The sequence below is a fragment of the Heterodontus francisci genome, chromosome 8 (assembly GCF_036365525.1).
Source record: "Heterodontus francisci isolate sHetFra1 chromosome 8, sHetFra1.hap1, whole genome shotgun sequence".
Classification (NCBI taxonomy): Eukaryota; Metazoa; Chordata; class Chondrichthyes; order Heterodontiformes; family Heterodontidae; genus Heterodontus; species Heterodontus francisci.
This window is the reverse complement of record NC_090378.1, coordinates 25660356-25675612: the sequence shown is the minus strand read 5'-3', so window position 1 is coordinate 25675612 and position 15257 is coordinate 25660356. Positions and strand designations below refer to the sequence as shown.

Here is a 15257-nt window from a genome sequence, read left to right as displayed (position 1 = left end):
TTCAACCCATACAAAATCTCACCCAATATGTCATTTGTATATACAGGATAATTATCAAATCCAGCCTTCACAATCTCCAACACACTGACATTGGCACAAGAATATATGGTATGTTAGTGTATGTAAATGCTAGAAGCTTCCAATTCATCCAGCCAAATGACACTTAAGTTGTTAAAATTTTTAATTTTACAATGAGACTTGTGTTCTATTCTGACAGGATATTAAAAACTGATACACCCAGTCAGTATCAACTCAAAGATACATAATTTAAGAGACATAAAATAGTTAACACTTTTTTTAAACAAAAGACTTTACCATGAATTGTACTTCTAAGGACAGGCTTACCCATTGCTTGATCCATTAAAATGTAAAATCTTCAAATTACAAACTATACAAAAATAGTTCAATCTTAACCCTTATATTCTCAAACCAGAAACATTAATTTGGGGAGGGGGGTGTTGCTGGTGAAGACTCAATCTAATATAACCTTACTTTTGGTAAGTGAAGTATTTGTAATGTAGACTATAAAGAAGGGCAAGTCTTTTTTTTTTTACAGCAGTGTCCCAAGTATTGGAACTAATGGCAGTGGATGCACCTTTCTTAACAGGCAGATCTTAGCATCTACCTCTTACCAAATTTATTTTCTTTTTGTTTAGTCTAGGACCAGCATGCAGATAGGCTCAATGTCTTAAGTTTTTAGGAGAAGGTTAGAAGAAAAGGTTGAAGAACTCCAGGGAGTTCCTGCACTCAGACTTGGAGGATCATCACTGGCCAACAGCTGGGACTGTTTGCATTCCTGCTGTTGTAGGAACTTCTACATAGGACACTTTTGTAAATTTTACAGTGCTCAAACAGGTCTATGCTGGTGCTGAGGCTCCACATGAGCCTCCTCCCACCTTGCCCTATCTCAGAGTATGAAGGCTATCCTTATAGGAGGCATGATTGAAAGAGCAAAGTGGGTTAAGATGTTGATCATTTTATAAATTTATGCTGCTAGTAGGGACCCTGCACTCCCCATGCCACATTCCAAATATTCAAATGGGCAGTGCTCACTATCACAAGCACTATGCTTAGGAATCTGTGTAAGATATACCTGAATTTCTGATAATATGCTGCCAGTGAATGAGGCCTAGCAGCAGCAGAAAACTCAGTGTTACTCCAAATAAATGGGTAAGGGGTGTAAAATTGTCTTAACGGGGTAAGGGGTGTAAAATTGTCTTAACGGCTCAGCAGGGCAACACACTAGATTCACAACATTAGTACAGAAGGCATTTCTTTACTTTTCCATTCTCTGGTTGAGGGCATTGCTGCGAGCTTGGTCTACTGCATCTTGTGTTCGTGGGATTTATTGCCATGCTCGGTTGCTGTGTGGTGGAAGTGAGCCAGCTTCTTGGAACTGTTGCAATTTCCTCTAGCAGTTTGATACAATTTGAGTGATTTCAGAGGACAGGTCAGAATCAGACCCAGTGGTGTGGGTCTGGAGTCATGTATGGGCCAGAGTGGAAAATGATGGCAAGTTTCCTTCCTTTAAAGGCCATTAGTGAACCAGTTGGATCTTTATGACAATCTGACAACTTCACAGTCCCTTTTATGGGGGGCAGACAGGACAATGGATCAGCCATAATCTTATTGAATGGCGGAGCAGGCTCGAAGGGCCTACTGCTCATAAGTCCTCTGTTTTATGGGTGCCAGCTTTTTATTTTTAGATTTTTTTTTGTTAAAAGAGGGTAGAAATACAGCAGGGGACTGAATGCTTCTATAATTACTGATGGACAGAGCAGAGCTTGGAATAGTTGGAGTGGGCCTCAATGGGAGGCAGAGAGCTTCATGTGGTTAGAAGGGATCAGTAAATAATATTAAAGGCTTACTACATTATTATAAACAATACGGATACCAAGACTTAATAAATATGAAAGATAAAACATTTAGAACTATGACTTTTCAGGATTTATTTTTAAAAATTGTCTATGGGGTCAAGTTTTATGCATTTAATTTAATGGACTCGCTAAGTTCTGGTAATACTTAGATTTAAAAATTGACTAACATTTTACAACCATCCATTAAGAATTACAGTTCAATTGATGACAAATATATTCTCTTTAAAAATCCATGTTTTCAATTTAATATATTAATTTTCCCTGAAACACTAATGTCAACACAAACCCTTTTCAATCATTAGCAATGGAGCTAACAGCTATTTGGTGAAACTCTTTGACCCAACCTAGATAAGATCATTGGATGTGTTGCCTTTTTACCAAGAATATCCAGTTTTGTACTAGTTTGTGTACAGAAGTAACATAAGCTGAACTGTCAGCAATGTAAGGTTACTGGTGTCACAGTAAAGAAATCCCAGCATATGATAGACTGAACAGCAATAAAACATTTAAGAAAAAAGGATTAAACAAAATGTAGAAAAATGCTCCTACATGAACTAGACCATTCAGACTAATTTGATGGGGCTCGGTGCTCCATTTGGCTTGTAGTAATTAAATGTTAAGATCATTGGAATGTTGATATCCCATTCACTGGAGCTCCATCATGCTGTATTTGCACCCTGCCAAATAGTAAAGAATTACATTGCAATTTTAATTTTGTAGGTGTGCTGTATTGACTACATATTAACTAATCACTGTGTAAAATATTTGCTAGTTAAACATTTTAAGGGCAAGATCTCTCAACTCAAACTGTGGTTTTCCACTCGGGCTGAATTTTATGAGGCCTCTTGTGTGGGGGTTGTGATGGGGAGGGCCCTGAAAATTCTTCCGGGAGAGGCCTGCCACGACCCCCAATGCCGAGAAGGCCCCGCTGCATTTTACCAGCGACGGCGAGGCCTCGGTGCTCCAACACCCCAACACCCCACCCCCCAACCCAAAGGCAGGACTCTTCATTTAAATACTAAAATGAAGTAAAATAAATGCAAATTGGCTTACCTTGTCCCGGCTGCTGACTGAAACTTGCGTGCCGTCAGGGGGGGGGGGGGGGTAGGGAAAACTGCTCCGATTGGGTGTGGGAATGGTGAGAAGTGGTTGAGGGTCAAAGATGCTGGTCAAAGTTTATAATTTTACAAATTGGTTTTTCGGGGGCATAGGTTATTTTATTAATTAATAACTCGGGGGGTTGGAAAGGGAAAGGAAAGTTTTTCTGTCATTTTGTTTCTAATTTCTGGGTGCCAGCACCTTTAAAGATTTGACAGGACCTGAAGGGCTTGAAGTCCTTTAAAACAGTGCCTGCGCAGTGGCCCCAGACGCCTTTGAGGCTCAGCGGCTGCCCCCGCTACCTCGTTGGGGGCGGCCGCTCCACTCACTTCGTTTAAGTGAGTCCCCGTGCAAAATATCGCAGGGGCTTATCGGCGCATCTGCGCGGGAAGACCGGCAATATTGGAGCACACCGCTGCCAATGGCAGCACACTCATAAATTTCAGCCCGTGCACTCATAGCTATGATTTCCTCCCACTGATTTGAATGGACAGGAAAATTACAGACTGGTGACCAGAAAACCTTGGCTGTACTACATAAGATTTTTGCTGCCTAAATTGTTGAACGCTTTTGACATGTTAAGTGTCTCCGGTTCTGCCTTCTATCCCTTCAGCCCATCAAACCTCTGGTCAAGCCTGCTCTTCCATCCCCATCCCACATAACAGTTCTTGCCTTCAAGTCTGAGGGCTGCAGACTCAAACGCACCTAGAACTTGACTGGCATGGTAGGTCACAGTCAGATTTGGCCAAGAATGAATCCTATTGTTTAAGGATACTGGAAGTCGAGAACAATCCCAGCATCTTAAACAACAAATCATCTCCTCCACCCCACCTCCAAAAAAGCATGAGATGATTTTTTTTCACAGCCACTTCCTCCTTCCCTTATATTCCTAACACCCTCTGACCTTTTTTTAAAAAAACTCAGTAGCTTCTTCCACATGTACTTCATGCTAGAGGCCTGCTACCGATGGGACCCAACAACATGTGGCTGGTTCGGATCGGGTCAGGCCCATTTTCAGGGTCTGGCTTTCTGGCTTGGGTCAGGTCGGGTCGGGCCGGACACACGGTAAGTGCTCTGCTGGTAAGTACTGAAATTAAAAAAAACTTACCTGACTTGGGTGTCTGGGATGAAACTGAGACTGCGCAGTGAGCGAGTGATGTCACTATGACGACATAGAATTTTACAGCACAGAAACCGGCCCAACGTGCCTGCGCTGACCATCAAGCACCCGTCCTAACTAATCCCATTTCCCCGCACTTGGCCCATAGCCTTGTATGTTATGGCGTTTGAAGTGCTCATCTAAATACTTATTGAATGTCGTGAGTGTTCCTGCCTCTACCACCTCTTCAGGCAGTGTGTTCCAGATTCCAACCACCCTCTGGGTGAAAACATTTCTCCTCAACTCCCCTCTAAACCTTCTGCTCCTTGCCTTAAATCGATGCCCCCTAGATATTGACCTCTCTGCTGAGGGGAAAAAGTTTCTTCCTATCTAGCCTATCAATGCTCCTCATAATTTTGTATACCTCAATCAGGTCCCCCCTCAGCCTTCTCAGCTCTAAGGAAAACAACCCCAGCCTATCCAGTCTCTCTTCAGAACTGAAATGCTCCAGCCCAGGCAACATCCTGGTGAATCTCCTCTGCACCCTCTCCATTGTAATCACATCCTTCCTATAGTGTGGTGACCAGAACTGTACACAGTACTCTAGCTGTGGCCTAACCAATGTTTTATACAGCACCATTATAACCTCCCTGCTTTTATATTCTGTGCCTCGGCTAATAAAGGCAAGTATCCCATATGCCTTCCTAACCACTTCATCTATCTGTGCTGTTGCCTTTAGTGATCTCTGGACAAGTACACCAAGGTCCCTCTGACCCTCTGAACTTCCTAGGGTCCTACCATCCATTGTATATTCCATTACCTTGTTAGACCTCCCAAAGTGCATCACCTCACACTTCTCAGGATTAAACTCCATTTGCCACCGCTCCGCCCAACTTACCAGCCCATCTATATCGTCCTGTAGTCTAAAGGTTTTCTCCTCACTACTTACGACACCACCAATTTTCGTGTCATCTGCGAACTTATTGATCATACGTGGCGCATGGGCGGCACAGTGGCGCAGTGGTCAGCACCGCAGCCTCACAGCTCCAGCGACCCGGGTTCAATTCTGGATACTGCCTGTGTGGAGTTTGCAAGTTCTCCCTGTGTCTGCGTGGGTTTCCTCCGGGTGCTCCGGTTTCCTCCCACAAGCCAAAGACTTGCAGGTTGGTAGGTAAATTGGCCATTAGCAATTGCCCCTAGTATAGGTAGGTGGTAGGGAAACATAGGGACGGGTGGGGATGTGGCAGGAATATGGAATTAGTGTAGGATTAGTATGGATGGGTGGTTGATGGTCGGCACAGACTCGGTGGGCTGAAGGGCCTGTTTCAGTGTTGTATCTCTAAACCTCCTATATTCACGCATGCGCTGCAGGTTCAGTGTCAGGAAGGTAAGTAAAGGGATGGTCGGGGCGGAGTCGGGTCGGGCCCGCTGTGGTTCGGGTCGGGTTCCTTTTTCCCGACCTGAGTAGGCCCCTACTTTGTGCTCCCACCAGGATCTTGTCCACTGAGTCCCACCTCCAGATCACAGAACTGCCTTTCTGTACCCTAATGCTTGCTAACATTGTAAATGGCTCCTTTTGGACAGCCACCATTCCCATTATCCTCAAAAGGCCACTCTCAGCCTTTCCAGCTTGTGCCTTATGTCTAACCTCCCCATCCCCCCTTGAACTTTGATTTCATAGAGCTGGGTGGCAATAGCACAATGTTTCCAAATTTGTAAATGCTGCCAAATTGGGGGGATGGTCAATACTGAGCACAACTGCAACAAACTTCCATAATGGGCATATTTTTATCAAATGAATTTTAAAGCAGATAAATGTGAGAGCTCTAAGGTGCAGAGAGATCTGGGTGTCCTAGTGCATGAATTGCAAAAAGTTAGTATGCAGGTACAGCAAGTAATTAGGAAAGCTAATACAATGTTATCGTTTATTACGAGGGGAATTGAATATCAAAAGTAGGGAGGTTATGCGTCACTTATACAGGGCATTGGTGAGACCATATCTGGAGCACTGTGTGTAGTGAGGTAATGCATTTTGGAAGGTCGAATGCAGGTGGGAGGTATACAGTAAATGGCAGAACCCTTAGGAGTATTGACAGGCAGAGAGATCTGGGCGTACAGGTCCACAGGTCACTGAAAGTGGCAACGCAGGTGGATAAGGTAGTCAAGAAGGCATACGGCATGCTTGTCTTCATCGGTCGGGGCATAGAGTATAAAAATAGGCAAGTCATGCTGCAGCTGTACAGAACCTTAGTTAGGCCACCCTTAGAATATTGCGTGCAATTCTGGTCGCCACACTACCAGAAGGACGTGGAGGCTTTGGAGAGGGTACAGAGGAGGTTTACCAGGATGTTGCCTGGTCTGGAGGGCATTAGCTATGAGGAGAGGTTGGAAAATCTCGGATTGTTTTCACTGGAACGACGGAGGTGGAGGGGCGACATGATAGAGGTTTAGAAAGTTATGAGCGGCATGGACAGAGTGGATAGTCAGAAGCTTTTTCCCAGGGTGGAAGAGTCAGTTACTAGGGGACATAGGTTTAAGGTGCGAGGGGCAAAGTTTAGAGGGGATGTGTGAGGCAAGTTTTTTTACACAGAGGGTGGTGAGTGCCTGGAACTTGCTGCCAGGGGAGGTGGTGGAAGCAGATACGATAGCGACGTTTAAGAGATATCTTGACAAATATATGAATAGGAAGGGAATAGAGGGATATGGGCCTCGGAAGTGCAGAAGGTGTTGGTTTCGGCAGGCATCAAGATCGGCGCAGGCTTGGAGGGCCGAATAGCCTGTTCTTGTGCTGTTCTTTGTCTCCTTATTTAAGGAAGGATGTAAATGCATTGGAGGCAGTACAGAGAAGGTTTACTAGACTAATACCTGGAATGGGTGGGTTATCCTATGAGGAAAGATTGGACAGGCTAGGTTTGTATCTGCTGGAATTTAGAAGAGTAAGAGGCGACTTGATTGAAACGTATAAGATCCTGAGGGGTCTTGACCGGGTAGATGTGGAAATTTTGTTTCCCCTTTTGGGAGAATCTAGAACCAGGGGTCACTGTTTAAAATAAAAGCAAAATATTGCGGATGCTGGAAATCTGAAATAAAAACAAGAAACGCTGGGAATACTCAGCAGGTCTGGCAGCATCTGTGGAGAGGGAAGCAGAGTTAATGTTTCAGATCAGTGACCCTTCTTCAGAACTGGCAGATATAAGAAAGGTAAAATATTTTAAGCAAGTAAAGTGGGGGTGGGACAAGAGATAACCAAAGAGAAGGTGTTGATGGGACAAGGTCACAGAATAGCTGACCAGAAGGTCATGGAGCATATTGCTTGCCTTTGCTCCATGACCTTCTGGTCAGCTATTCTGTGACCTTGTCCCATCAACACCTCTTTTGTTATCTCTTGTCCCACCCCCACTTGCTTAAAGTATTTTACATTTCTTATATCTGCCAGTTCTGAAGAAGGGTTACTGACCTGAAACGTTAACTCTGCTTTCCTCTCCACAGATGCTGCCAGACCTGCTGAGTATTTCCAGCGTTTCTTGTTTTTATGTCACTGTTTAAAAATAAGGGGTTGCCCATTTAAGACAGAGATGAGAATTTTTTTCTCTGAGGGTTGAGAGTCTTTGGAACTCTCTTCCACAAAAGGTGGTGGAACAGAGTCTTTGAATATTTTTACGGCAGAGGTAGATAGATTTTTGATGAGCAAGGGGATGAAAGGTTATCGGGGCAGGCGGGAATGTGGAGTAATCAGTTCAGCCATGAACTTATTGAATGGCGGAGCAGGCTCGAGGGGCTGAGTGGCCTACTGCTCCTAATTCGTATGCTCGCACGTACATATGTAGGTATTACATTTTGGCAAGAAAAATAAGGTTGCATATTACTTAAAAATAAGAATCTAAATGGTATAGAGGAGCAAAGGGATCTGGGAGTACAAATACACCACTAAAAGCAGTGACACAGGTTAACATGGCCATATAAAAAAGCATTAGGGTTTATTTCTAGAGGAATAGAAAGAAGTTATGCTAAACGTGTATGGAACCTTAGTCAGACCACATGTGAGTGTTGCGTACAATTCTGGTTACCATATTTTAAAAACTATTTAGAGGCACTGGAGAGGTTGCAAAAAAGATTACAAGATGATAGCAGAAGTGTCGAGGTATACCTATTTGCAGAGGATGAACAGGCTTGGTCTCTTTTCTCTTGAAAAGAGAAGGCTGTGGGGTGACCTAATTGAGTGAGGTCTTTAAAATTATTAAAGCTTTTGATAGAGTAGACACAGAAAGAATGTTTCCATCTGTGGGAAAGAGCAAAACTAGAATCCATCAGTATAAGATGGTCACTGAGAAATCAAATAGGGAATGCAGAAGAAAAGTCTTTACCAGGAAAGTGGTGAGAATGTGGAACTTGCTATCATGGAGTAGTTGAGACGATTTTATGGATGCATTTAAGGGGAAGCTGGATAAGCATACAAGGGAGAAGGAACAGAGGGTTACACTGGTATATTTAAATGAAGAAAGGTGGAGCATTAATGCCAATGTGGACTGGTTGGGCTGATGGGATGTACAACACAGAAACAGGCCAATGTATGTAAACACATGTAAATGCAACATTTTTCCAGTGCAAACTTACCCCATTATAGCCAAAACTTGGATCTCTATAAATTAAATGATGAACTCAGGAAATGCACCTGTTGCTTTAACAGGAAATTATATTCACCTATTAGTGCACAATATTACAAATAGACAGGATTCACAATGTCTATAAGAGAGGATTTAGAAGTGAAATGCCAGTGCAGCAGTTTGACATACACTTTACTGCTGGAACAGTTTTCCACACTGACCATTGGCAGTAGTTCTGTTGCATTTCGGTTATTTTCCAGGTTTGTTTTGTCACTTCGACTGGTCCTTTTGGGCTTTTGATTGCTTTTACCTATAAATTCCTAGAAACAGCAACAAATTACTTTAAAAAAAAAAGTGTTGAATTCTTGGAACGATTCATATATATGCATTTTATGCCTGTAAAATTTTATTAAAAAAAGAACCTGTAATTTAGTAGCATGCTGATCACAGATGCACCCACGCGCACACAAACTATGCAGTTGCTGTCAATTAGGCCTACAGACTCTTCACACCTGACACCTCTGCTACTTGGAGCAGACCAACACGCATGTTTCTATGTCTTTGAGGAATACCCTTGTTGAGCATAGATCAATCATTTAAAAAAAAGAGCAACTTTAACAAAGTGGTTGAAAGGTTGGCTTGCCCCAGAGTATCTCCCATCATTCAAAGTAATGAGGGTGAGCTAAGATAAGTGCTGGTCGTTAATTGCAATTGAAAGCACAGTTGCTCTGTTTGCTTCTTCAAGTCATTGAAGTAATAACTCAGTGTTCACACAGACACACACATACGTGGTCCAAAGTCACAATTTTGTTTTGTTCGTTCGGGGAATATGGGCATACCTGGCTAGGCCGGCATTTATTACCCATCCCTAATTGCCCTTGAAAAGGTGGTGGTGAGCTGCCTTCTTGAACCACTGCAGTGAAGGAATGGCGATATATTTCCAAGTCAGGATGGTGTGTTGCTTGGAGGGGAACTTGGAGGTGGTGGTGTTCCCTTGCATCTGCTGCCCTCTAGGTGGTAGAGGTTGTGGGTTTGGAAGGTGCTGTCGAAGGAGCCTTGGTGCGTTGCTACAGTGCATCTTGTAGATGGTACACACTGCTGCCACTGTACGTCAGTGGTGGAAGGAGTGAATATTGAAGGTGGTGGATGGGGTGCCAATCAAGCAGGCTGCTTCGTCCTGGATGGTATCAAGCTTTTTGAGTGCTGTTGGAGCTGCACTGATCCAGGCAAGTGGAGAATATTCCATCAGACTCCTGACTTTGCCTTGTAGATGGTGGACTGGCATTGGGGAGACAGGAGAAGAGTTATTCACTGCAGAATTCCCAGCCTCTGACCAGCTCTTGTAGCCACAGTATTTATGTGGCTAGTCCAGTTCAGTTTCCGGTCAATGGTGACCCCCAGGATGTTGATAGTGGGGGTTTCAGCGATGGTATGCCATTGAATGTCATGGGGACATGGTTAGATTCTCTCGTTTGAGATGGCCATTGTCTGGCACTTGTGTGGCGTGAATGTTACTGGCCATTTATCAGCCCAAGCCTGGTTGGTGTCCGGGCCTTGCTGCATATGGACAGGGGCTGTTTCAGTATGAGGAGTTGTGAATGGTGCTAAACATTGTGCGATCATCAGTGAACATCCCTACTTCTGACCTTATGATGGCGGAAAGGTCATTGATGAAGCAGCTGAAGATGACTGGGCCTAGGACACTACCCTGAAGAACTCCTGCAGTGATGGCCTGGAACTGAGATGATTGACCTCCAACAACCACAACCAACCTCCTTTGTGCTAAGTATGACTCCAACCAGCGGAGAATTTTTCCCCTGATTCCCATTGACTCCAGTTTTGCTAGGGCTCCTTGATGTCAAGGGCAGTCATTCTCACCTCAACTCTGGAGTGCAGCTCTTTTGTCCATGTTTGGATCAAAGCTGTCATGAGATCAGGAGCTGAGTGACCCTGGTGGAACCCTAACTGAGCATCAGTGAGCAGGTTATTGCTAAGCAAGTGCTGCTTGATAGCACCGTCAACAACCCCTTCCATCACTTTGCTAATGATTGGGAGTAGACTGATAGGACAGTAATTGGCCGGGTTGGATTTGTCCTGCTTTTTGTGCACAGGAAATACCTGGGCAATTTTCCACATTGCCAGTGTTGTAGCTGTACAGGAACAGCTTGGCTAGGGGTGCGCTAGTTCTGGAGTACAAGTCTCGAGCACTATTGCCGGAATGTTGCCAGGGCCCATAGCCTTTGCAGTATCCAATGCCTTCAACTGTTTCTTGATATCATGTGGATTGAATCGGATTGGCTGAAGACTGGCATGTGTGATGCTGGGGACCTCAGGCGGATGCTGAGATGGATCATCAACTCGGCACTTCTGGCTGAAGATGGATGCAAATGCTTCAGCCTCGTCTTTTGTACTGATGTTCTGGACTCCCCCATCATTGAGGATGGGGATATTTGTGGAGCCACCTCCTCTTGTCAGTTGTTTAATTGTCCACCAGCATTCACGACTGGATGCGGCAGGACCGCAGTGCTTAGATCTGATTCATTGGTTGTGGGATTGCTTTGCCCTTTCTAGAGCATGCTGCTTCTGCTGTTTGGCATGTAAGTAGTCCTGGGTTGTAGCTTCACCAGCTGACACCTCATTTTTGGGTATGCCTGGTGTTGCTCCTGGCATGCCCTCCTGCACTCTTCATTGAACCAGGGTTGTTCCCCCAGCTTGAGGTTACAGATTGTGGTTGAATACAATTCTGCTGCTGCTGATGGCCCACAGTGCCTCATAGAGGCCTAGGTTTGAGTGCTAGATCTGTTTGAAATCTATTCCATTTAGTACAGTGGTAGTGTCACACAACAAGATGATGGGTACCGTCAGTGTGAAAACGGGACTTCGTTTCCACAAGGACATACGAACATACGAATTTGGAGCAGGAGTAGGCCACTCGGTCCTTCAAGCCTGCTCCGCCATTCAATAAGTTCATGGCTGAACTGATGATTCCACATTTCCACTTACCCCCAATAACCTTCCACCCCCTTGCTTATCAAAAATCTATCTACTTCTGCCCTAAAAATATTCAAAGACTCTGCATCCACCACCTTTTGCTGAAGAGAATTCCAAAGACTCACGACCCTCCGAGAAAAAAATTCTCCTCATCTCTGTCTTAAATGGGCAGCCCCTTATTTTTAAACAGTGATCCCTGGTTCTAGATTCTCCCAAAAGGGGAAACATCCTTTCCATACCCACCCGGTCAAGACCCCTCAGGATCTTATATGTTTCAATCAAGTCGCCTCTTACTCTTCTAAATTCCAGCAGATACAAACCTAGCCTGTCCAATCTTTCCTCGTAAGACAGCCTGCCCATTCCATGTATTAGTCTAGTAAACCTTCTCTGTACTGCCTCCAATGCATTTACATCCTTCCTAAATAAGGAGACCAGTACTATACACAGTACTCCAGATGTGGTCTCAGCAATGCCCTGTATAGCTGAAGCATAACCTCCCTACTTTTGTATTCAATTCCCTTTGCGATAAACGATAACATTCTATTAGCTTTCCTAATTATGTGCTGTACCTGCATATTAACCTTTGCGATTCATGCACTAGGACACCCAAATCCCTCTGCATCTCAGAGCTCTGCAATCCCTTACCATTTAGATAATATGCTTTTTTATTCTTCCTGCCAAAGTGGACAATTTCCCACTTTCCCACATTATACTCCATTTGCCAGGTCTTTGTCCACTCACTTAACCTATCTATATCCCTTTGCAGCCCCCTTATGTCCTCTTCACAAGTTACTTTCCTACCTATGTTTGTGTCATCAGCAAATTTAGCAACCAGACCTTCGGTCCCTTCATCTAAGTCATTTATATAAATTGTAAAAGGTTGAGGCCCCAGCACAGATCCCTGTGGCACACCACGCGTTACATCTTGCCAAACAGAAAATGACACATTTATGCCTACTCTGTTTCCTGTTAGCCAGCCAATCTTCTATCCATGCCAATATGTTACCCTCTACAACATGAGTTTTTATTTTCTGCAATAGCCTTTGATATAGCACCTTATCAAATGCCTTCTGGAAATCTAAGTACAATACATTCACTGGTTCCCCTTTATCCACAGCACATGTAACCCCTCAAAGAACTCAATAAATTGGTTAAACATGATTTCCCCCTTTCACAAAACCAGGACTGTGTGGTGGTCACTGCTACCAATACTGTCATGGATAGATGCATCTCCAATAGGAAGATTGGTGAGGATGAGGTCAGAGGTTTTTCCCTCACCAGCTGCCACAGATTCAGTCTAGCAGCTGTACCCTTTAGGATTGGGCCAGTAGTGGTGCTACCCTGCCAATCTTGGTGATGGACATTGAAGTCACCCACCCAGAGTACATTTTGTGCCTTGCTGCCCTCAGTGCTTTCTCCAATTAGTGTTCAATATGGAGAAGCACTGATTCATCAGCCAAGGTGGTGGGTGGGGGGCAGGGTTGGTAGGTGGTAATCAGCAGGAGGTTTCCTTGCCCATGTTTGACTTGATGCCATGAGACTTCATGGGGTCCAGAGTCAATGTTGAGGACTCTCAGGGCAACTCCCTCCAGACTGTATATCACTGTGCTACCACCTCTGGTGGGTATGTCCTGTCCCACCGGCTGGATGGTGATGGTAGTGTCTAGGACATTGTAAGGTATGATTCTGTGAGTGTGACTATGTCAGGCTGTTGCTTGACTAGTCTGTGGGACAACTCTCCCAATTTTGGTACAAGCCCCCAGATGTTAGTAATGAGGACTTTGCAGGGTCGACAGGGCTGGGTTTGCCGTTGTTGTTTCCAATGCCTAGGTCAATGACAGGTGGTCTGTCTGGTTTCATTTCTCTTCTTAGACTTTGTAGTGGTTTGATACAACTGAGTGGCTTGCTAGGCCATTTCAGAGGGCAGTTATGTGTCAACCACATTGCTGAGAGTCTGGAGTCACATGTAGGCCAGACCAGGTAAAGACTGAAAATTTCCTTCCCGAAAAGGACATTAGTGAACCAGATGGGTTTTTACAACAATCGACTATGGTTTCATGATCACCACTAGACTAGCTTTTTAATTCCAGATTTATTCATTGAATTCAAATTCCACCATCTGCTGTTGTGGGATTTGAACCCACGTCCCCAGAGCATTAGCTTCTGGCTCTGGGTTACGAGTCTAGTGACTAGTCATGGTTCCTAATACACTCATTTGGAAGAAACCCTGAGGACAGCAGGAGGAAATTCATTTGTTGTGTTTCATGAAAATCCATCAGATTTAAAGTTATTGAGGTGAACCATCATTGCATGAAGTTACAGTCAGACATTCCTGAGCTGTCAAAGTTTAGAATGGCGCCTAGTGTACCAAGTGCAACATCCATGATGCTAAATTTAGTTAAATTTGCTAATACATTGTTATTCAATTACAAGTTAATGTTTGCATACAGAAAGTGCTGCAATGCAACCTCCCACTCTCATTTATTCCAGAATGGGGGAGTGGAGATTAGAACAGTCAGCGCTTTCAACACTCACCATTAACTCCTTGTCCATGAAGTAGGGTTTTTCTGCCGACCCATCATTAGTTGCCAGATCAATGGCATAACATATGAACAAGACATCCACCACCATTTCAAACACCGACAAGAAGCAATGTGCCACCGAATAGGCAAAAAAGGACACCATTATGAGTGGGATTACCCAAACATTCAGATCACGATTGTAGTTAAACGCCATGAGGCCTCCAAAGACTGTGAAACACACTACAAATACCTGAAAAGAATACATATTGATGTATGTTAATTATACAAACGTCATGCAAAGTCCTACTACTAACACACGATGATAATCTCATTAATGATGATGATTTATATAATGAGGTTTTCTTAGCCAATTCCTTTGCTCTAAAGCTGAAGGCTCTGACTCCTTGCTGACAAACAGGGAGCTGGTTGCCTCATAGCACCTTCACCCAGATGGCTACATTCACACATGAACTTTTAAGGTGAGAGTCCATACACTATTTATTCATTGGAAGCATCACTTCATTATGATTGATGGCTCAGTGGGTTTATCCAGCAAAGCCATTCTGACCAGAAAGATTCCCTGATCTAACCCCCAGTTTATGTTGAGTTAGGTGATCTCAGCCCAAGGCAGCACTAGGGGTGCTATGTTTGGTCTGGGTTAGCGAGGGGAAGCTCAGCCATTCCTGACGCCTCTTTATCAACCCCTGCTGGAAATGCGGAGTTTGCGTGAGAACAGGAAAGCAGCTGAACCGGTCTAGGCTAAGAGCAAAATAAAGGCCAGGGCACCTGAGGAACTTCCTCGTCTTCCCTAAATTGTGTTGTGGTAACTTTTAAAAGCCACTTGAATCACTGCATCAAGCAGACAGGGACTTTAATGCCTCATTTGAAGCACGATATCTCTGACTATGCTGCATTCCCTCAGTACCGCAATGAAGTAACAGACCGGACTTTCTAGATTGCACTGGTGATATAAATATACTGCAATAACAGGGTCCTACAAAATTGTCTTTGTCTGAATGATGCAGCTTGAAAAATGCTCCAAAACATCCTGATTATAAAGCTGCAG

General features: G+C 44.1%; 1 protein-coding gene across 3 annotated transcripts in view; it reads right to left on the bottom strand.

Moving 5' to 3' along the window:
• Positions 1-201: 201 nt before the first annotated feature.
• Positions 202-15257, bottom strand: part of LOC137372709 (choline transporter-like protein 3) — an 82284-nt gene continuing 67228 nt past the window's right edge. For 2 of the 3 annotated variants that reach the window (XM_068036830.1, XM_068036831.1), the window contains exons 14-16: positions 14205-14441; positions 8868-8998; positions 202-2554 (exon numbers count right to left, since the gene is read on the bottom strand). In XM_068036830.1, the coding sequence (XP_067892931.1) occupies positions 2500-2554; positions 8868-8998; positions 14205-14441 (423 nt within the window). In that variant the 3' untranslated portion in view covers positions 202-2499. The remainder of the gene's footprint in view (positions 2555-8867; positions 8999-14204; positions 14442-15257) is intronic. The other variant, XM_068036832.1, reaches the window with a different exon arrangement.